The sequence below is a fragment of the Meleagris gallopavo genome, chromosome 6, assembly GCF_000146605.3.
Source record: "Meleagris gallopavo isolate NT-WF06-2002-E0010 breed Aviagen turkey brand Nicholas breeding stock chromosome 6, Turkey_5.1, whole genome shotgun sequence".
Taxonomy (NCBI): domain Eukaryota; kingdom Metazoa; phylum Chordata; class Aves; order Galliformes; family Phasianidae; genus Meleagris; species Meleagris gallopavo.
This window is the reverse complement of record NC_015016.2, coordinates 11,823,293-11,844,891: the sequence shown is the minus strand read 5'-3', so window position 1 is coordinate 11,844,891 and position 21,599 is coordinate 11,823,293. Positions and strand designations below refer to the sequence as shown.

General features: G+C 41.4%; 1 protein-coding gene and 1 non-coding gene across 2 annotated transcripts; both read left to right on the top strand.

The window, feature by feature from the left end:
- The first annotated feature begins 1,986 nt into the window (after positions 1–1,986).
- On the top strand, positions 1,987–21,593 carry LOC104911354 (amyloid beta A4 precursor protein-binding family B member 1-interacting protein-like). The gene is made up of 5 exons (XM_010712450.2): positions 1,987–2,118; positions 13,697–13,795; positions 14,742–14,859; positions 17,868–17,965; positions 20,606–21,593. Exons 1-5 carry the CDS (start codon positions 2,023–2,025, stop codon positions 21,131–21,133), a joined length of 939 nt encoding a protein of 312 aa, XP_010710752.1. The 5' UTR covers positions 1,987–2,022; the 3' UTR covers positions 21,134–21,593.
- On the top strand, positions 19,750–19,867 carry LOC116216783. The gene has a single exon (XR_004160235.1). It is a non-coding gene; the product is annotated as a 5S ribosomal RNA (ribosomal RNA).
- Positions 21,594–21,599: the final 6 nt, after the last annotated feature.

The window sequence follows — 21,599 nt, the reverse complement described above, 5'->3', positions numbered from 1 at the left end:
TTTGTGTGTGTGTGTATTCTGAAAAACATTTTTGTTACCACTTGCAGCTCTGCTTATACTTAATATTTGGAAATTCTGATGCTGATTACAGAGTTTTACTATTACAATTTGTGCTGTTAAACTTCACTCTCCCATTTCATGGCTAGATTAAAGGGAAAAAAAAAAACAATTGATAACTTGTAAAGAAAGTGCTGCTGCTCCAATGACCTGTGCTTATAACCAAATCTCAGTGGGATACAGACCTAGATTACCTCACTGCCTTCAGAGCAATTTATTGTGATTTTATCTGACCCTGAGATAACAGTTTTCCATCCTCCAATTTTCTTGCACGGACACAACTTTCTATCAATTAAGACTTAGAATCCTATTTGAAAGTCACTTGAAGTAGACTCAGTGTAAGAACAATCAAATGAAAAGTCCATTTGAGGCATTTCCTTGTAGCCTGTCTCCATGAATAGCCAGCAGCAGGTTGAGATGGTATAAAGAACGTTTATGCAACTTGCAGTCATTCAATTGAGGGTAAAGTGATTTTTCAGAATACAGAAGCAAACCCTCAATGGACAATAATGTCTTCAACTGATGCAGCTGTTTTGAAATCCAACATGTAATTGTATTTTCACTTGTTATAATGCACAAAAGCAAAGAAATCTGGCATATCTTTCTTTGGCACTTCACTTTAGCTATAAAATACCATAAAAACCTTTAAAAATGCAGGAACAATTCCAGACACTTTTATACACATGCCTCTAGGCATCTGTCATCATTACCATTTTCGTTCCTTTCTTCATTGTTACCCTACCTATCCCATTCAAAATTGTGCTGCTAATGAGTAAGGCCACAAAACAGCAGAATCAAAACCGTAGATACAATTCTGAAATGTTTGTTAGTTATGTTTTTTTTGTCTGATCACGTTAACATTGAAGAAGTACTAGCAGTAAGTGACTTTGTCCCTTGCATGCAAATAATGAATGCATTTGTGTTGGTCTTAATTGCCTAAAGGAAAGAAACAACTCCTTATTATACTGTGTGGATTTGAGCGTGTTTGTGAACTTGTAGCAATGGAAAATCATAAGTTTATACAGTCAGTGACAAAATCCCTGACATGAATTTGAGGAAAGAGGAGGGAGAAGTAATGTCTACATACCATATGGAGTGCTTTCTCATTAAAAATCTTACTTGCAAACTCAATTTTTAAATGCACTAGCATAAATAAACTCAACTCAAGGACACATTGTCATGAAAGTAACGGTAAAAATGAAAACAGCGTAGAAGAACCATCACATGTGGAAGTATAACCCCATTCTTAGGAGTAGAGAGGGTTTTTTTCACAATTTCCTGATTTCTCAGTTTAACCAACAGTGACTGTATGACATGGCCATTTCTGCATTTCCACTCAAAGTATTGCAAAAGGTATGCTCTTTTATGCAGAATTCTGAACAGAAAAGTGTGCCAGTAACAGAAACCTTGTTACTTAAGCAACATATTGTGATGAACAGAATAATAACGATGCCAGGAAATTTGAGAAAATTCAAAGTAAAACAGATGGAATCTGTTTTTATTTCCTAATGAGAGCTTACATTTGTTACATGGATCAAAGAGAGTCAAGCTCCCGAATCAGTTTAGAACTCCAAACCATCATTCTCCACTCGGAATTATAGGGGTGTGGTTGCAAGATCTGTGTGTATTTTACAAAAGTTAATTCTTACTATGGTCTTCTGTTTTTTTTCTTTAGCCATAAGCCAGAATCTCCGCACAAAGCAATAAAGTATAGCGAAAGCAGAAAAACAGCAACATGTTGTACTGTTATGTGTTATTCCCAATATGTGCTGACCTTCTTCCAAATGTTAGTTTAATAATGCACACTCTTAAAATTGATCCTTCTCCAGTCAATTTTATAACAATTAAAAAAATAAAATGCATCAGTTTTCATAGACTTGAAAACAGTCCCTCAATGAGTGTCAAGTCAAAAGTTGTTTTAACAATGCTGTACTTGTTTTTCATTTATAGACATCCCGGGATCTGATGTGCTTCATTCAGTTTGAGAATATGAACGTTTATTATGGTTCTCAACACAAAGTGAAATATAAGGCACCTACAGATCACTGCTTTGTCTTAAAGGTAATGTACAAGAAAAATAAGTTCGGCAAAGGTCATACACAAATTATTGCAAATTCAACAGTATTTAAGTTTCAAGCTCCAAGGAGCCTTATGAGATTAAAAAAAACCATGATTTTGCAGAAGGTATTCTCTTCTTCACTTCATTCTTGATCAGCAACGTATCTTTACAGTCTTCTGAATTGAATTGTAGGGATTGGTAGTCCTGTGATGTATGTCTACACTGTATCTGTAAACTTTTCTTCAGAACAAGACTGATAGTGCTTCCAGAGACTCCTCAGGTGTCTGAGCACATGTGGACAAATGACTCACAAGGCGGTCATATGGTGAGAAGATAGGCAGTTCCTAATGCTGACCTTATGACCACTTTTATGTCTACTTTTTATTTGCAGTGTAGTCATTCCTGTTGAATAGATGGTTGATGTGAAATCTTGGCTGAATAGACGTCTTAGGTGGCATATTTTACTGCAAAGCTACTTGTGGCATCTAGGCAAAAGACACTGTTCATGCAGTCATGAATTTATTGCTGTTGAAGTAAGAATCACACAGCTGCCTCTCCAGGTAGTAACACTGCAGATAGGCTGGGAATTCCCTGTTAGTTTCAGAAACAGAAAAGCATGTGTTCTTCACATAATTCAGGTGCAGAAATGAAGCCTTGAGGCTTCATTAGTTAGGGCTTGATTTTGAGACAGAAGATAATATTGTTGGTTCTTCTCTGTTTAAGGGCCTGTGTTGCAAGGCAGATACTAAAAAAACCAGTATCTTGCTGTCTCAGAAAGAAAGTACAGGAAGCATTCACATCATAAGTTGCTTATAATACTACTCTGCTGTCTGTAACTGCGCACTTTCAACATTTTTTTGGTTCAGCTTCAAAATATCTACTAGCCTAATTTACAGATGGTGAAGCAGAAGTGGTTTATAGACTCAGACTTGTTTTCCGTAGCACACATAACTAAATTAACAGTGCTGGAAAGTTTTAATACTTAAGTTCTCTATAAAATGCACGAGGAAAAAGAAACAAGCAACATCCTTTGTCTTTCTTTGTAAAATAGGGGTAGTCTGAAAAATATAACTTTTAATGGAAAAAAGAAAAAAAAACAGAAAAGAAGAGGTGATTTAAAAAAGAAGGGAAAATAGAATTTCAAAACCTTTGAAACCGTATTTGTATCTACCTATCTATCTATAATTTTGTTACAAGATTCAATCTAAAACGGATACCTGGTCAAAGGAGTATCTGACTAATTTAAGAATAGTTATTCACTTCTATTCAGATGAGAATAGTAGCATGATTTTTGAGGTGTACATAGCAATACGTTTAACTGTTCACAATGGGTGAGAAAACTTTCTGGATTTATTGCCATCTTTTGTGAAAAGAGGGATGTTATGAATAAGAACTTAAACAAAAAGTAAGTTACTAGGCTGAAATATTTGCTTAACTGGATGTGTGATGTTAGCACCTTACCCTCAGCGTGAAATGTGAAGAACGAGATCGAGAGATCACTAGCAAGCTTTTTGTATAACAGGCTTGTAAATGTATGAAACATACTTACAAAAGTGTTTGCTCTGGTGCTTCTTAGATGTGTTTGCAGTATACTAGAGTAAACATCATATTGATGAGATCATTATATCCAAGCAATTCTGCTTTGTGATGAATACATTATGTTATGCTGATTGTGCTTCATTTTAATTCCCGTATGTCAACGTTTGGTAGATTCCTGACTGGATCAGTTTCAGACTTGGCTTCTACTAGCACTTCTCTTGCAGTGACTGAAGTTGCTAAGGAAGCGTAAGCAAGCTTTGGTATCTTCAAATCTCGTTCTTTCAAAAGTGAAAGCCTCCCGCCTGGAGGGGCTCTCTTAGAGTGATGAAATGGAGAGTTTCATATTTCTGTGCTGTAATTCAAGTTCATTTTATACCATTTTGAAGACTTTAAGCTGTGATGAGTTCTGTCGTATCCTTCTCTTCTGTTGGAGCTTGGGAGACACCTCTTCTGAGATGTCCAAGGGAAACAAACCATCATCCTTGAGATACTTCTCATCCTGTTGTATTTCAAGAATGAAGTTCTGAGTATGGAATCCAATACTTGGGCATACTGGTGCAGTGAGCAATAGGCAAGAGATGTAATAGATAAACATTTGCCTTTGTTTTGCTTCTAACCTGGTAATGCTAAAGGAATGTGCACGTTCAGCTCAATCTAATCCGGATAGAAATTCCTCCACGGCATAGTTGCAATGCTATCTCTTTGCAGATCTTCCATTCCCCAGAGTGTGTCTCAGGGCAGTGAGGTCTGCAGAGGTTCTCTTCCAGTTGCTTGTTTGTGTTGGCAGTAGAAGGTTATCTTTAAAACAAGTGGGGGAAAGTCATTGGAAGGGCAGCAACCACAGCCCATGCTAGCTGTTCATTGAGGATGGCTGTGAATCAAAGGAGATATTCACATTTTGGAAACTAGGTTAATCCATAGTCTTTAATAGCTTCAGCAAGCTATCAGTCAAAAAGTTTTTGAATAGCAACGCACTACTGCATTTTACATAGGATTGTTGCTTACTGAGGATAATGAGTAGCTCTTTAGGAACCACTCTCAAAGCAGTGAGCAGTAATCAACCAAGTTAATACTTCTGCTGTATTTCAAACTTAATAAAAAAACCTGCCCAACTTACAGGAAAGAGCCCAGCTTTTACTTTGTAGTGCAGGAGAAATACAGGGACCTAGCAACTTCAGCAGTATATTGCTTCTGTGCTAGGTGGAAGATCCTGCTGAATTTTAAACCTGACATAATCTCCCTGATTTGAGCACTGAGCTGTAAAGCTACTGTATTTATTTCTGACCCTACTGGTTAAGCTTATTTGCTTTCTTACTTAAAGAGAAGGAAAAATGCTGTTCTTCCATTCAGAGGGCACTAAATGAGAAGTTGTCAGATCTGGGGTTGAATATGACCTTGTGCTTGAAGGAAGCATCCCTTCTTTTCCTCTAGCCCCTGTCTGAATGAGACCTTTTAACAAATAACTGATCTAAAACCAGTAACATTTGTACTTGCCTCCATAGATCTTGCTTCATACTCTCAGGCAGAAAAGAAAGAATATTTCTTTTGACTAACTCCCAGCATTTGTCATTTACATGTGTTTGTGGAGGGAAGAGTCCTCAAGAGATATTATGAGAATGAGCACAGCATTCCGGTCATTTTTGTAGTGCCAGGTATAATCAAGAGTTTCTGGGAAAGAAGAGCACTGGATATAATGTTAAACACAACTAACACTAGTAAATTGGTTTTGATTAGAATGATGAGATCTCCCAGATTGTCTGACACTGCCCTGAACTACGTGGGCTTTCTCCCCAGTGTCTCCATGGCGTTTCTTTGAATACTTCGAACACACCTTGATCTTTATAAACAGGGTGTGAGCTTTTTCTCTAGTTTCCTCGTAGGCTAACAGTCGGGTGAGGGGCTCATATATACAGTGAGCCTTTGGTTTTAGTGCCTGTCCCAGTTAACACACACAACATGTGCACTGTCACAGAGCCTATGAGCAGCTCCCTATGTCCTGTTTAGACATTAGCTTGTTTTTAATCCAGCTGTCTAATTTTAACTTTAGTAGTTCATATCTGAGTTAATTAGCTGATGCCAGGTGGGGTACAGATGCTAGTGTAACAACAAGGAGATCATGAACATCATGGGCAGGTTGCTCTGATACTTAAAACAGAAGCCAGTGTAGATTTTGCAGCCTCTGATGTTGTATCTAGACAAGGTATTTTGAACTAGCTCATACATGTGTTGTGGGCTCCAGATCTATTCTGTAGGTTGTTCCTCTTACAACCAGAGAAGTGTGATGAATTCTGAGCATTCCTTGCCTATTGTTTTGTGCTATTATGCCAGCTGTACCTCAGACTTAAAATGCAGAACTTTTTGCTTATCCCTTAACTATCAAGACACTAAGGAGATGATGGGAAAAATGATGGTGCACCACAACCAATTCAAAAGCACACCATATTGACCATCAGCAAAAGACAGGGCACTTTGCTGAACCTATATGGGTGGTTTTTTTTTCAGAACTCAGGAGACAGCTGCAGCAACTGAACAAAGCAGCTATTTCCTCCTACCAGCTCCTTTAAGGCAGTGGAAAGCCCAGCTGGGAGCAACTGAAAAGCACAGCTGGCTCAGTGCTGTCAGAGAGAGGGGTCACCTTTGGCTGTTCCTCTGCAGCAAACCAGAACATATGTGGCTGGGTCCTCAGGATGAGAGCATGGCCTGGTATGGAGGCTCCAATGGACTTGGCTTTCAAGAATTAAGTGTTGGGGCAACTACAAAGCTCGAAAAACTGTGATGTTTCCCAGTAGCTACTTGGTCTGTACGGATTGTTCTACGCTGATCCCTCAAAGACTGATACGTAGAAAACACAAACCAAAAGACAAACCCCTCAGCATACTAAAAATAGAGTTTCTGAGCTTCCCTCATTCTCTACACGGCTGTCTGCAACCCCGCAGAGAGCACTAGACACTGCCGGAGAGAAGCAGAGAGGGAAGAGAAACCTCCCTCCTTCACAGAAAAAATAATCTCCCATGCTGTGCACAGCAGGCATGCTAGTTGGAGCCATTTGGTTCCTCACAGTATCCTCTGCATTTACAAAAGCCAAATTTAAATATGGATTCCCAATAGGTCTTTGCTTTCCCTGTCTACTGTGTTATATGGGGATGCTGTGGAAACAGATAAGACCTTTTGCGATTGATTTTGTATTCTGAAGTTGAAAGCCCTCAAAACCAAGGGAATCTGCCATGAAGGAAGGAGTCTGTTCATCTTTCTCCTAACAGCATCCATTGCACTAAGCAGAAATTCTAGCATTATTTTGTGCAGCATCTGTGTGTACGCCAGTCCAGGAGCTGGTTTTGTCATACCATATTGAAAAATCTTTCAAAGCAGACAAATAGCAAGGTAATCTATATGCAAATTTGCTGGTTTAGTCAGTCTGATGTGCCTGTGACAAAGAGTGAATTTAATTATAGTTTATTGGTGCTGGTTATGCTTGAGTAATCTGGAGGTAATGGTGCATAATGCTGAATTAATCTAGGATGAAAAAAAATTGGTTTCCTGGGGATAAACTGAGACAAAGGCAAATCATCTTCTATTTCCACAGCTGGGTACATTTTTCCTGTGCAGTCTAAGCAGCTAAGTTTTCCTGGTGTCATTTGGAAGCGACTACACTTTTTAAAAAATGAATATTTTACAGGATTTGGGAAGTGAATTTTCAAGAGGAATAGCTTCTGTTTGCAGCAGTGGTGTCATTCCAGCAGCTAATTTAGAATTTAGTCACTCCGCTGCTGATTCCCTCCTCCCTCGCACCCTGTAAGCTGCAGAGCAGACCGAGTCACGTGCATGATGCATTCAGCACAATGACAGTTAAGAAGGTGGAAGGTGAGCATTCTCAGTGTTTGAGGCAGTAGTGTAGAACAAATGGCTAGCATGGAAGACAAGGGTACACAACAGAAATTTTTCTTTATGTGAAAGATTACAAAACCGTTAAGTGAGTGTGAATGTTTCAGATATTTCAGAGTAAAATTAATTGTTAGATAAGCTAAAAAGAAAAGCAGAAATGTTTATTACAGAACACTTTCAGATGTGCAGATTTCCAGTCCTTGTACATGTGAACAGTTCTGTAAGACAAAAGCAAAAATAGCAGCAAGAATGAGATTGGGGAAAGGATTGGAAGAAGGGTTTATAATATATTTTGAAAATGTGCTTTGCTGTTTAAAGCAATACTTTGGTTACAGGGCTATTAGACATATTTTTAATGAACTAAAAATATTGCCTCAGTCATTAGAGATGAAGGTCAGAAGAGTAGTTTCCTTATAGCAGAGCAGTTACTGTTTTATTGATACAGTTCCCATAGGTCTTCAAAAGCTAATTTAAATCTGTTCATCTTAGTGCAGGTTTAGTGCATAGCATCAGAATTAGGCCACATTTAACAGCAGACAGCAAATTTGAAGCACTCTGGAGTGGTTTATGAAAGGTGCTGAGTATTAATTCTGCTTGCAATCATTTGAGTTAGGAACAACTCAGCCTTGCTGAGAAGTTAAGGTAGCACAAGTTCATTGTCAGAAAAGAAGATACTAAAAAACATGGAGTGTTTGGAGAAGATCTGGCCTAACACCAAGGCTTTTGATCCAAAACTGGTCACTGTTTTTATGCTTCTGGCTGCTGTTTCTGCCTCAAAGACTAAGCAATGATCAAAGCAATGATCCATATATTTTGGGTCAAAAAATCCAATGAGATGCCTGAGTAACTTCAGTTTACTTTTCATCTTCAGTGTTGGAAGGTGAAACAAAAAAGAATATTTTATTGGGACAATCTCTGATTTCATCCACACATGACCTGACCACTTTTAGTCATTTGCTTTTGGATATAACTGTAAAAACCATGTTTTTCAGTTCCCATTTCTTCAGGTTTTCAATATGTTCTTTTTTTTCCTAAAGCAAAGAATTTATATCTGAAAATGCAATCTGTGCACAAATATTTTTTAAAACGTCTCCAGGAAATAAGCTTTTTATATTCAAGTGCTTCTGCTTTCTTTGTCCCTGGGCAGTGGATGCTTGGAGACAGTGGGTGAGGGGAGAGCACTAGATTCTGTCCCAAACCCATTCAATTGCTTTCCTGGGAGGAACCTGGCACATCTTTTTGCAGCCTGACATTTGAGGTGCTCAGTCCTTATTAAGTGTCTGGACAAGCATCCAACACTTCTGAAAACCATGCCAGACCTCTGCCTGTGCCTGTTTCTCTAGCTATGGAGTATTGAAGATGCTATTCATTCATCATTATTAAGAGCTTTGACATCAACAGAGAAAAAAGTACTGTAGTGACTCTGTATTTCTATGCACCATATTATTTGTTAGACAATTTTTTTTCCTGTAGCTGAAATTTTGGAGTCCCTTTCTACATGTATATTTCATTCATATTGTGACTTCTGGGATGATTGCTTTTTAAACATTTGTCTTTTCTAATTTCCTGTGGTGCTGCATGTCTCAGAGGCAAAGGTGATAAACCTTTCCAGAGATGTTTTCACTTTGCTGTCAGATGATTTTAGTGACCTTTTCAGGACACAGTATGCAGCGTGTAACAAGATAATTCATCTTTCTCTACGTGTGAAATATGTAAGCTGTGGTGTACTGAGCTTAGCATTACTTTGTCTGAAAATACAGTATTTCTTACATGGCTCAGCCATGATTGATAGTGCTGTGGTCTCTGCTAGGCTCACATGGAGGTTATTATGGATCTGTGAAACTAGTTTGCAACAATAGGCACATGTTGTGACCAGAGCGCCTTACCTCTGTGTGCTGTACTAAACAACCATCCAGAAACACAGGAGCTGTGAAAGGAGGAGGAAACTGGTTTATTTGGATCTTCGCACCAAATTTTCATTTAGAGGTATTCTTGTTCATTGAGTTGATTGCCATGAGACAGCAGTGTACTCATTTGTACTTTTTATGTACTATCTGATAGATACTGTGGTGACCTGCAGATGCTGCAGCTGAGATTCGAGCTTGTAAAGGTCAGTGTCAGCAGCAGAGGCATCTGCCATTTTGTGCTGCCAGAGGAATTTCACTACCCAATTCTGCCCAAACTAGCAGGATACTGTTGTGGTTGTGGTTGTCTGAAAAAACACTGTACTTTCCAGTCCAAAGTTGCCTGCTATCTATGGCTAAAAAATGGAGGAAGACAAGTGTCTCCAGATGGGGCACTTTCTAATCAGCTTTTACAGGTGGCACCTTTCAGTATGAAGCTTGGTGCTGCTGTTTATGATCCCCCCGGTCAGGCCTTGCTCACAGAAGCCTCTGCGCTGCAAAATCAACAGTTCTTCTTAGATCTGATCCGAAACTCAGGAAAGGGAATGGGGATATTTCCCGTCAGCTTCAGCAGGCCATGAGGCCACTACAAAGTTGCATTTCGTATGTCATCTGTAAAGTTACATGTGAAAAAAGAGCTGGTGTTGATGTATCTGTTCTTCTGAGATAGTGAGAGTGAGATAAGTGAGAGCCCTTACAGCCTTTTGCTAATCTTATAAAGCTAAGATGCAGACTGTCTGCAAGGTTTTGAAGTGTTTGTCCCTCCTTGTGAGAGCTGGATGTGAAGCAGCTTGCTAGTTTGGACCCTGAATACCAGCATGTACTTGGGACTGCATTTAATCACAGTTGCTGATTGAAGTAATTTATTCAAGGAGCTGACTGGGGTAATTTGGAATAAGCCCCATAGTAGATGTCAGTAGTTAAGATGGATTGTACAGTGGAGGTAATAGCTAGTAAAAGGATAAGGTAGGAAGTAAATAGCTCTCATGTTGTCTAGTGCCAGACTTGTTAGTTTTGTCCACTGACAGTTCTTTCTCAGCTTCTCAAGGCAGCGATAATCCCACAGTCCCAAAATGTTCATAGACTCAGGAAGTAGTGAGGTGAGGAAGTTTGCTGATAGTGTTACATTACTCTGAGTGTCAAGGAAAGGGCAGACCAAAGAATTCCAGAAGGACCGTATGGGACTGAGGTTAAATATTACAGCTTCAATAACATAGTTTAAATAATATAGACTAGCATGTGCAGAGATGTGTATGGAGACAAAGACCAAAGCAACCAGAACTTCACTTATGAAATTACTGGTTTTGTGCTGACTTGTGCCATTCCAAAGCATCACTTCAGTGCTCTGTTGCATTTAGGTATGTAAAATAAATGTTAGGAATAGTTAGAAGAGGCATAGATGATAAACAGAGCACATTGCCATCCCATAGTTTTCCCTCATCTGTGCAGTTCTGGGCCTCTAAATTCAACAAGAATGCAGTACACATGGAGAAGGCTGAGGAAGGAACAGCAAGAGTGAGCAAAGGTAGGGAATGCCTGACCTGAAGAATGAGCACCATGTAGGTTAGCAGTCTGCAGACTGGAGAACAGATGACTTGCTAGCAGCACGGTGTACATCTCTGTGCTCAGAAGTGGCACAGAGAAGTGTGGCTAGGGGTCAGCTATTCGGTGTCTCTTCCAAAGCATGAACAATAAATGAAGCTAATTGCATTAAGATTCAGACCAAAAGGAGAAGGTTTTTCATCTGGTATGCAGCAGATCTGGGAAAATTATTGCTGAAAGGTGTTGCGGATGCCAGAATTCCACCTGAGCTTGAGAAGAAGCTGAAGAAGTACCTGGAGGGGAGATCTCTTGAATAATCTAAATATAAGGAAGCCACATTTCTGCTCAGAAAACCTTGTGCTGTGAAAATACTTGCAGCTAAGGATAGTCTGGAGAATGCGCTTGTCTTGCTCTTCCTCTTCCCTCAGCATCCATTTGTGGCTGCCGTCAAAGCCAGGATAGTGGGTTCACAGACCTTTAATCTAACACTGTGGGTGTTGTTGTGAATTGGGTTTAGGCAGGGTGCCCAGAGGAGAGGTTTACTGCAGCCCTTCAGAGCTCCTCAGCTGCAGATCCTGTGGCAGGTCTAAGCAGCACCTTGACCTGGCTTGCCCTATGCCATATCCTCCTCTGCCGTGTGTATATAGTGTGCACTTTCTTCTAAATGTTTTTGAATGCTGAAGTGTAGGTGTCTATTTTTTTTTCTTTTAGTAAAAGCCTGTTGGTGATATGTATGGTGTTTGAAAATGTCAGGAGTTACATAGACCCATTGGACTTAACTGTCAGGAAAATGGAAAATAAATCTTTGTCTTCTCAAATTTGAAAGCTTTGGGTGCCATCTACTGGACTCAGTAGGACCTTGCACACTGGAGCAAAATTGCTGAGTACTGTTTAAAAGGTGCTGGAGCAGTTGAATTTATCCAGGATTGCAGTGCTTTGTTGGAATCCCCTGTTTCTCTGTTGGTGGTAATGTAACCTGCCTCCATGGGATGTCTAGTGCTGCACAGAGAAGTGCCTGCATACAGTTATCTTTTTGTGATTGTTCCTTAGGGCACATCTGTTACTGCCAATCCTCTTGACAGTAGTATCTCTTTGTTTTACCTTCTTCACTTACCTCCCTGATGTATTCTCTCTTGCTCCATGCAGTGATGACACAGGGCTTTGGCAGCAATGCTGTCCTGCACAGCTCTGTGGGCATGTACCACAGCTTCCCATGTCCTCACACTGCATTTGAGGCCATACTGCATACTGCTGGATTACATGGTACGATGGCTTATAATTAACCCAGATCAGTTCCTTTTTTGAGTCATGTCAGGGTTGGTTCAGCACAAGGAAGGGAAGCTTGGTGTCTGCATTGCTGAGGCAGGAGCAGGGTCATGTGGCTAAGGAGCAAGACCTCTGCGTTCAGCTCTGCTTTTGAACCCTGGTGCCACCCAGCCACGGCCAGGGTTTGGCATCAGCCCTGAAGCCAGCCCAGCCACCAGCAGACATCTGTGAGTGGATATGTTTCTGCTCCCTCTGTGCCACACCAGCACCTTGCCAGCCTGAGCTGGTAGCTGCGCTGCCTGTGCTGTGCCAGTCCCATGGAGCTAGAAGCTCTGCTCCCATCTGGGGTTTAATGTGTGTGTGACAAGTCCTGGCCATTGGGTGGAAGGGACGTATTGAGTGTTTTGAGTGATTTGACCAGTGAATCCTCAGAGCATACTTTGCTGCAGTTTTGTATATTTGCAAGATTTCACTATCTGTGTGCTTACAATTTATGGCAATATAAATAGAAATGAACGCACGAAGGAGGGATAAGGAAACCTCTTATTTCTTTATTTTCCTTATATATCAAGAGATGGCAATCAAGAGATGGCAGTAGAACATCTCATCCATGCTATTGAAGACCTGCAGCCGTCCCTGCTATAGCAGATGAAGCAAATTCCTTCCAAGTCCTAGAGAAGATGTTCAGTCTCAGGCAGGCAAATAGCATGGCATTTTGAGGGTCTTTGAGTTGCAGCGATTCATCACAACATATCACTGCTATATTGAGCAGTAAGGGGAAGAGAACCTATGTTTAAAAACTGTCCAGTTTTCTGATACAAACAAATGGAAATGGTTACTTCTGATAGTGTTGCATTTTGAATAATCTTCTGCCTAGAGCATGTGGCATTTTGACAAAACTATCAGCAAACAGAGAGTAAAGCAGAATAAAAATGCATGGGAAGCTCTGATTAGGCCCAAAGTAGGGTAGTGAATTAGAAGGAAAGATCTGTTTCCGCTGAGAGGTTGTGCTTATGCACATTTAACATACTCTTTGAGATCTAATTATGTTCAGCTTTCTGTCTGGATGCTTTATGTATGACAAACAGCAATGGAAAACATACTTTGTTCTGGTGTTTGTACATTGAGGACTAGACCTTGAACCGTGACGCTTCTTGACTACGTAGAACTCTACATCACTATTAGATTTCTGTAGCCCTTATATTTGTGTTACAGTACATGAAAGTTCTTTCAGTCAAATGTTGCCAGTGGTAATTCATGTATAGTTCATGATCACCATCTTTTTCATATTTTCTTACTTGCTCTTTTTGCTGCTGCATTGTTTTTTTCAAGTAATCTTCGTGTTAACAGGATGCCTACAGGCAGCATTTTCAGTGAGGTCACTGTGTGGTTTGTGTTGTGACTTGATGTTTGCATTTGTATCATTTTGTGAACTGATATCTTACAGCATCCCCAGATTCAAAAGGAATCACAATATATCAAATACTTATGCTGTGATGATCGAGCCACCCTGCATCAGTGGGTAACAGGAATAAGAATTGCCAAGGTGAGATTAAAAGTATATTTACTTAAATATATTTTCTGTGAAATGCTATGTGCTCAGGTTACTGACTGTTATCATCTCAATTGGAGATACTGGGACAAGAGTGGATGTGTATGTTCGTGCTGATCATACCATAAAAAGAAAGAGCAGAAGGGCATTACCAGCATGGCTTTGCTGAATATTCCTGTATCCCAGTTATCTGTGTGTGAATTCTGCAGCTATAAAATTCCTACTCATAAAACTCACTCCAGTTATCTGGTATATAACGCCATGGATCAAGTTGTGCAAATTTTGTTTAGTCCAGCTGTGACGTATTTCAGACACTTCTACCCAGATTGATGCCCCCCCCTCTCTTCTTAAAGATCCTAATCCACAGCCAGTTTTGTTTTGCACAAAACATTAAGGAAGATGGATTTATACATAGCCCAGTTAGTGGCCATATCTGAATATACAGACCTGCTGTTTTGGATTGTGTATTGTTTGCTGCCAGTTCTGCTGCTGGGTGACATTTAACAATGTGGGATGGACATAAAATTATTTTGTGTTACACAGCACAGACTTTGATCCACGATTCAGCACTCCAAGTCTCCAGTCTGGAAATGTAACACTTGAAAAGCACTGGAAAGAGATAATCTATTGAGCGTGGTTGGATTTAAAGCCAAATTTCAAGATGTTTACAGATAGTGAAATGCAAAAAAAAAGTGAGAATGATATCAGTATGACTGCATTTGATCATAGTGATGGGGATTCCTGTTTTATTGTGATGTTAGGGAGATGCTTTCCACATGGTCCTGTACAGAAATAGGGGCACCACTTACTGAAAGCTGCTTTTTAGCAAAACTGGGCAAGGAGGTAGTAGAGTTAGAAAAGCTGTCAAAAAGCAAAATGAATGGTTGACTTATTTCAGGCCTAATGCCATGCTTTTTGTATTGTTGTGATTGTTTTGCAGTATGGCAAGACATTGTATGATAATTACAAATGTTCAGTGAAGAAAGCTGGCTTGTCTTCTCGGTGGACAAATCAAGGGATGGTGGAACCAGCTGCCCCCACAGGATCCTTATCAGCAGGTACCAGTGCTTTCAAGCAGTGGAAATCGCATTTACTGCTCTCTTAATTATCAGCGTTGCACATAATCTTTGTTCAGAAAATTATCCATAGATTCAGCAAAATAATACCTAGTTCTAGACAGCCCAGTGTAGCTCTGACCTATAACCAGCTAACTGCAGAGCCCTCATTTTGAAATTACAATTGGAAGAATACAGACAGCCCAGTAAAGGTCAATTTAAATCTGTACAATTTAATAAGCTATTTTTCTTTTTGCAGCTCTTCCTTCAGTGAGTAAAAGGTGTGAGAGGGCTGTTCTGAGAACTGTCATTTCAGAAAGGGACTGTCAGGGTGGACCCTTATTTTTCTTAGCCTTTTGCTCATTTGCCTGATAGCAGAGTGGGTGTCAGGAAGAGGAGACAAAGGAGGAAAGCACTGTGTTATTCTCTACCTTTACTTTTCTAGTAGCTTCATCGGTTTACTGTTACCCATTGTATTATTGTACAGATGAAACAGTGCATGATACTAGCTGTACCTTGCATTAATGTTTTAATGATCGCTTTTTTGGAAGGATGTGCTGGTGGAGTACATGCGTCCATAAAGACAGTAAAAGTCAGAATCAGTGTTGGCCACTACTTACGCCACTAGTTATCTGGCATCTAATGTGTGCTGCTACAGCTCAAAATCCTGTGAACACCTCTCAAAGAGCTTAGTTTGCCTTTTCTCAGTACATGGAAGCAGTCCATGTTTGCTATGGAGTCGAATCATGGTAATAAATGCCTACTTGTGGTAGAAAGAGTTAGTAACAGACTGTTAGCCATGCATGGGTGTTGCAGTGAAGATGGATAGGACAGAGTCTTGGAGCACATTGTGTTCTAGTGTTGATGACAGAAGAAAGGCGGCCAGCCAGAGGAGCTTCGTGCTGGTGCTGTGGTCTGTGCTGGACAGGGACAGGATCAAGGTCTAATATTGTTCATGTGTATCTGTATAAATTGAGATCTTGACTAGAATCCAGGAAAATGGTGTGTGATCATAAAATATACTGCTAATCTCAGCTAGTGGATCCCATTAGGTAGTTAAGTAGCCTGGAAAGATCTTAGCCATGTATGTTGTTTCTGTGAAAATGTCTCTGAAGGATCATTAACATTCTAATGGAGGCAAGTAAGCATGATTGTTGCTGTCTTACAGTTGTCATTACTGCTTTTTTATGAAACCTGATTCCCAACTATCATGTTATAACCTTAACTGTCTGACTGTGAGCAGTTGTTGGCTCGTGTTTAAGAAATGGAGTTTTCTAGTATACTGTGTTTGCCAGGTAAGACACTACACCTTGCAGTGTCTTGAGTGGAGCTCTATTTGCCTCGTTTCACTTGAGTTAAATTACAGTATCACTGAAGGCAGAAGTGTCTTTGAGCAGTGTGGAACCCAACCTCCTGCTCTGCTATGGGCAACAGAAGAACTGCAGAGCGATGATAACGCGCTCTGTTTCAGAGCCTGCCCACTGAATCCAGGGATGAGCATCTCTTTCTGCTGAGCACTTACAGACACAAGATTGATTTCACCTCACTATTCAACTTCCCTGCCAGTCATTCAGCAAACAGAGACTGTAGTTGGAAAGATCTAAATGGTACTTAGGATTAAATGTGCTGGATGGCATGTAGGCACGGGCATGAAACCCAAGGACCTCAGACCTGTTATCCCCTGAAGCCAATATAACCCTAGTAAATTGAATACAATGCAGAGTTTGTATTACTTCTTTGTCAATTGTGTGGTTTGCAAGCATGGCAATAAAAATAATTTATTGTATTTCCTATCATAATCATGGAACCTCTTTGCTAGTCAGAAAATTACATGATAAGATTAAAACTGTTTGTACTTATACTGCAGACAGTTAAGGGTTCATTTGTATCCAGAAATCACAAGAGTGGAACTTTACTGGACCTCAGAACTGTAAATTATAATGGAGTTAAAGCAGTCATTAAGATTTGCAAATGTGCATATTTAGACACCAAAAACCATCTACTACTTTGATATGTTCGGCTTCCATATTGAGAGTTTATTTAATCCTCATCAGACTATACAGAGGCTGGGGAATTTCTTTCTTAATTAAAACCACAATTTTTATATTTTTTCACATTCAGTTACACCATCTGACAGCACTAGCACTAAGCCATTTGTATATATCCTTTACAAACACATTAATGGTATGCAAAAGTTTTGCAGAGCTTTAGCTTAGCAATCTTCCAGAATTTTGTTAATCTGAGAATTCAGTGAGGTTCACAAATCTTCCATGATTCCAGATGGGACGAAAGGTTCAGGCCTGTTAGCTCATTTAGGAAAGATAATAGATCAGCCCATCTGTAATACTTCAACTCTTCAGCAGTCATAACTCTAACTGATAGGAAATGATGGCACTTTTAGTCTCTAATCTAAAGGGAAAAACGTGATAAAAAACAAAAATGTAGTTAATAGTATAGCACGCACCACAGATTTCAAAATGCTCTTCTGAAATATAGATATTTAAACAGCTGAAGGCTGGAGAGTGGCTTTAGCTATGCCTGTTTGATTTCTGTGTAGCTCCTCTTCCACAGCCAGTTCCCCTGCTGTACTCCTGTGTCAGCCCAGGCTATCCTCATCTGAAATCACCATTCACAGTAGTCAAAAGGAAAGGATCTCCATTTGTAGTTATGCACCGTGGTAATTTCTGCCATATGTCTCCATAGTTCCTCCACTTGTTTTTCCTATAGGTTTATCAGCTACAATCATGGAGATGTGTGGACAGGTAAAGCTAATATTTGTCATGTTTATTTTCCTAAGGAAATGAATTGAGTATGAAAAGTTGCAAAACAAGCTTGAAGTAGAAGAGGCATCCTCATGGATTTTACTGAATCACTTAAAACCTGTAATGAGTGGTTCCTTTGTGGAAGTTGTAAAGTCTTTTTAATAACCTTTCTCTTAGTTTTGTTATCCACTGATGTGGGCAGTACCACAGCAACGTAACCTTTCCCCTCTCTCCTCCTTTTTGTCACAGGAGCTGTTCATGCAAATGGACAGATTCCCCGGGTCGTTCTTCCCTCCAGTGCAGAAGTTGCAGAGACTCAGAAGAAAGTGGATCCACCAGAGGCTCAGGTGAGCAGTTATGAGCAGTGCACTACCTGCACGTCACCTATGAACTAGTTCTCCAAGTCTGGTTTTCTCAACCCACTGTCTTCCTTTCTCAAAGTACCTGTGTGCAGTTGTGACAAGGATTTGATTTTGAGCAGAGCAGCTGGCTCCTCCTTGTGCTTTACACCCTGCAAACAGTGCCCTTTGATCAAAAGCCAAGAGCCATCAGCTGGAAGTGAAGGGACAGCCATCTGCCACTTTCATTCTGCAGAACAAAGCTGTGAGTTCATACAACAGGAATAGGAGTGTGCCTACTAGGATGGCCTCAAGGAGTCTGCACAGCTGAGGTTGTGCATGTTAAAAAAAAAAAAAAGCTGAAATGTGAAGAAGTAAGGGAAAACATGTTTTCAGCAAACCCTAAGACATTCCTTTGTTAAGTTCCAGATTTTGCATGCTTGCTCCATTTCTGTCTGTAAAAAATATCAGGAGAAGAGAGTATGAGAATTTCAAAAGCATATATGTATCCTACAGAAAAATGCCATTTGTTTGATGGAAAGCTATCAGTGGTATCCTTACACCATGCATTAAGTGCATAGGACGTGTGGAACTTAATTCCTAGAATTTTTGCCTCCTCCATTGTGTGTCATATACTTCTTCTTTCTGTCTGACTTCCTCCTTTCAAAAGATCCGTTTCTCTGCTCTGAACCTTACTTCCTCTGGAATAGATCGTGTTCTCAGAACTCAGCCAGTGGTTCCCTCCTCCTCAGTGTCTTGTTTACTTCCTTCTTTTTAAGGAAGGAGTGAGAGCAAGAGAAGGCAAGCGTGTTATGTATGGTTAATGCCAAAATTTGGGCTGCTGACTGCTGGGCTGTAGAGTGCTTTTCTCTAGCAAAAGCTTGTAGCTTCTATAAGCCTGGGATCAGAGGGTTCATTTGAAGTCTTTAAGGGTAAACTGAGCTGGAGCTGGAGCTCTAAGCTTGCTGGATTTAAACTAGTAAATCAACATAACTAGAAGTGAATGGCTTGAGCAGTGTGCCCCAGAGAAGATCATGAGGTTCAGCATATCCAACTGCAAGGTGTTGCACCTGGGTCATGGCAACCCCCACTATCAGTACAAGCAGGGGGAGATAAGGATGGAGCACAGCTCTGCTGAAAAGGATCTGGGATGGATGGCAAACAGGACATGAGCCAGCAGTGTGCCCTTGCAGCCCAGAAAACCAACTGTATCCTGGGTTGCATCAAAAGAAGCCAGCAGGGTGAGGGAGGTGATCTGTGCTGGTGAGGCTCATCTAAAGTACTGTGTCCAGATGTGCAGTCCTCAGTACAGGAGAGATATAAACCTGTTGGAGTCCATCCAGAGGGATGGAACAACTCTCCTATGAGAACAAGCTGAGAGAGCTGGGGCTGTGCAGCCTGGAGAAGAGAAGGCTCCAGGGAGAGCTGATAGCTGCCTGTCAGTATCTACAGAGGGCTGTAAAAAAGGAGACAGACTCTTTAGCAAGGTCTGCTGTGATAGGACAAGAAATGGTTTCAAACTGAGAGTATATAAGTAAGCTTTTCACAGTAAGAGTGATAAGGCACAGGATGCCCAGAGAGGTGATGGGTGCCCCATCTCTGGAGGCACTCAAAGTCAGGTTGGACCAGGCTGGGAGCACCTGATCAGGTGTAGATGTCCCTGCTCATGCAGGGGAGCAGGGCTAAATGACCTTTAGGAGTCCCTTCCAACTCAAACAATTCTGTGATTCTATGAATGTAGTGAAAAGCTTATGTTTCCAGGGAAGCACACTTCTCCCCAGGTTTACATGTTTGTCTATGGCCATCCCACCCTGGCAACGCCTGATCTCATCCGATCTCGGAAGCTAAGCAGGGTCGGGCCTGGTTAGTACTTGATGGGAGACCTCCTGGGAATACCGGGTGCTGTAGGCTTCACGCCTGAAGGCTGTGCTGCCATTCAGCTGATGCAGGCAGCTTTCACAAGCGCTCTGCAACACTCTCCTCCTGCGCAGAGGTGCAGTACTCTGCAGGTGGGTGCATGTCACTCCGTGTTCGCAGTGATGGGCACTGTGAATCTGGACGTGGGAGCTTTGAAATACCAGGTATGTCCACCTTCCTCCCTTTCCACCTCTGTTGTGTGCAATGAGTTTGGCACAGAGAGGTGACTTCATGATTTTAGCTTTATCCAGGGACCCCGCAGTCACAGTTAGAACAGGAAATGGTAATCCAGTGGTGACAAGAAATAAAGCTGAATCTGCTTTTTGTGTCCTCAAATCTTGTTTGGTATTCCCCCAGATGTAAAAAAAATACCACAGAATTTTCTTCAAGGTTTACATGTTCTCAGAGAAGGAACAGCCATGGGGAACATTGAGAAAGTATTTTTATATGTCTCACTAACTGCATTTCTTTCAAAATTTAAAAGCACTCATTTTCTAAGAACAGCATTCAAAGAAACACAGTGAGTACTCTAAACATGGAGATTTCCACTGCCAGAGCTCTGTGGGCAACTACAGAAGGGGGAACAAAACACGATTTTCATTTTTCAGGCAAAATGTGCCCTGCCTCCTTTCACTGTCTGTGCACTGCACTCTTCCATCTTTTCACCATTCTTGGGCAGCGCTATTAGTTTATGTGCGCACTGACTTTGTTCTTTTATTCCTTCTGCTTAAGGCAAATGACATCAGTGCAGCCGGCCTGGCACCACCAGCGCTGAGGCAGAAACAGTTGAATAAGAGGAACTCGCTGCAGCCTCCTCCTCCACCTGAACGGCGGTCGTCTGCTGTGAGCGCTTCACCGGTCCTACCCTCCAAAGTGAAACGAGACAGCGGTATTTTCCTAACAGATCCAGAAAGCTTTCCGGCACCACCGCCTTCCCTGATGCTCGATTTGCCACCACCGCCAGCACCAGCTGACCTCTGTGAACCTCCTCCCGATTTTGTGCCTCCGCCGCCACCCCCATCCAGCAGCAGCAGCAATGCAGACCTGCCGCCACCCCCTCCGCCTCCACCCGTCTCCAATAAGCCTCCACCTCTGACAAAGAAACCTGTGCCGCTCCCTCCAAAAAGGCAAGGGAACGTGGCACAAGATGGAGAGCCGAGAGCAGCTGGGTCGCCTCAGATTGGGGGTGGAGGCAGGCAAGCAGATTTCATGTCTGACCTAATGAAAGCTCTTGAGAAGAAAAGGGGCAGCAGCTCCTGATGTGAGGACAGGTGGACTTTAAGCCAGAGCTGCTGTTGCGTCACCGAAGGTCGTGCTGGATCAGGCCCTACCACCAGAGGAATTCTCTGAGAGTTCCCCCTGGGGGCTCCAAGAAGTGAGGGGGATGCCTTCTGTCCCCCACTTCACACCCACAACCTGCTCCTTCCTCACCCCACACCCCCTAATGAGCCCCCAGCAGCAGGATGAGGTCAGAAATTGGCTGCAGCCTTTTTCTGCACTCCGTCGTGTGGTGGAGCAGCGCTCAGTGCTGGCCAGCGAGTCGCATACTTCTGTGGCTGCCTCTTCTGTACAATTAGAGCCAAAAGAAACCACACAACAGCAGTCTTGTGTCTAAGAAGTGGGATCATCCCTTTTAACAGATTTCCACTCAAGGGTTCTCTGTTAGAAAACCCCACGCTATTTTATTTTCTCAATCAAAAGATACCCCCCCTCCTTTTTTTCCCCC

Coding starts and splice junctions, on each gene's coding strand:
- LOC104911354 (XM_010712450.2), top strand. CDS start 2,023: ATGTGCTTCATTCAGTTTGAGAATATGAACGTTTATTATGGTTCTCAA. Junction 2,119..13,696: donor ATCACTGCTTTGTCTTAAAG/GTAATGTACAAG, acceptor GATATCTTACAG/CATCCCCAGATTCAAAAGGA. Junction 14,860..17,867: donor CACAGGATCCTTATCAGCAG/GTACCAGTGCTT, acceptor TTTTTGTCACAG/GAGCTGTTCATGCAAATGGA.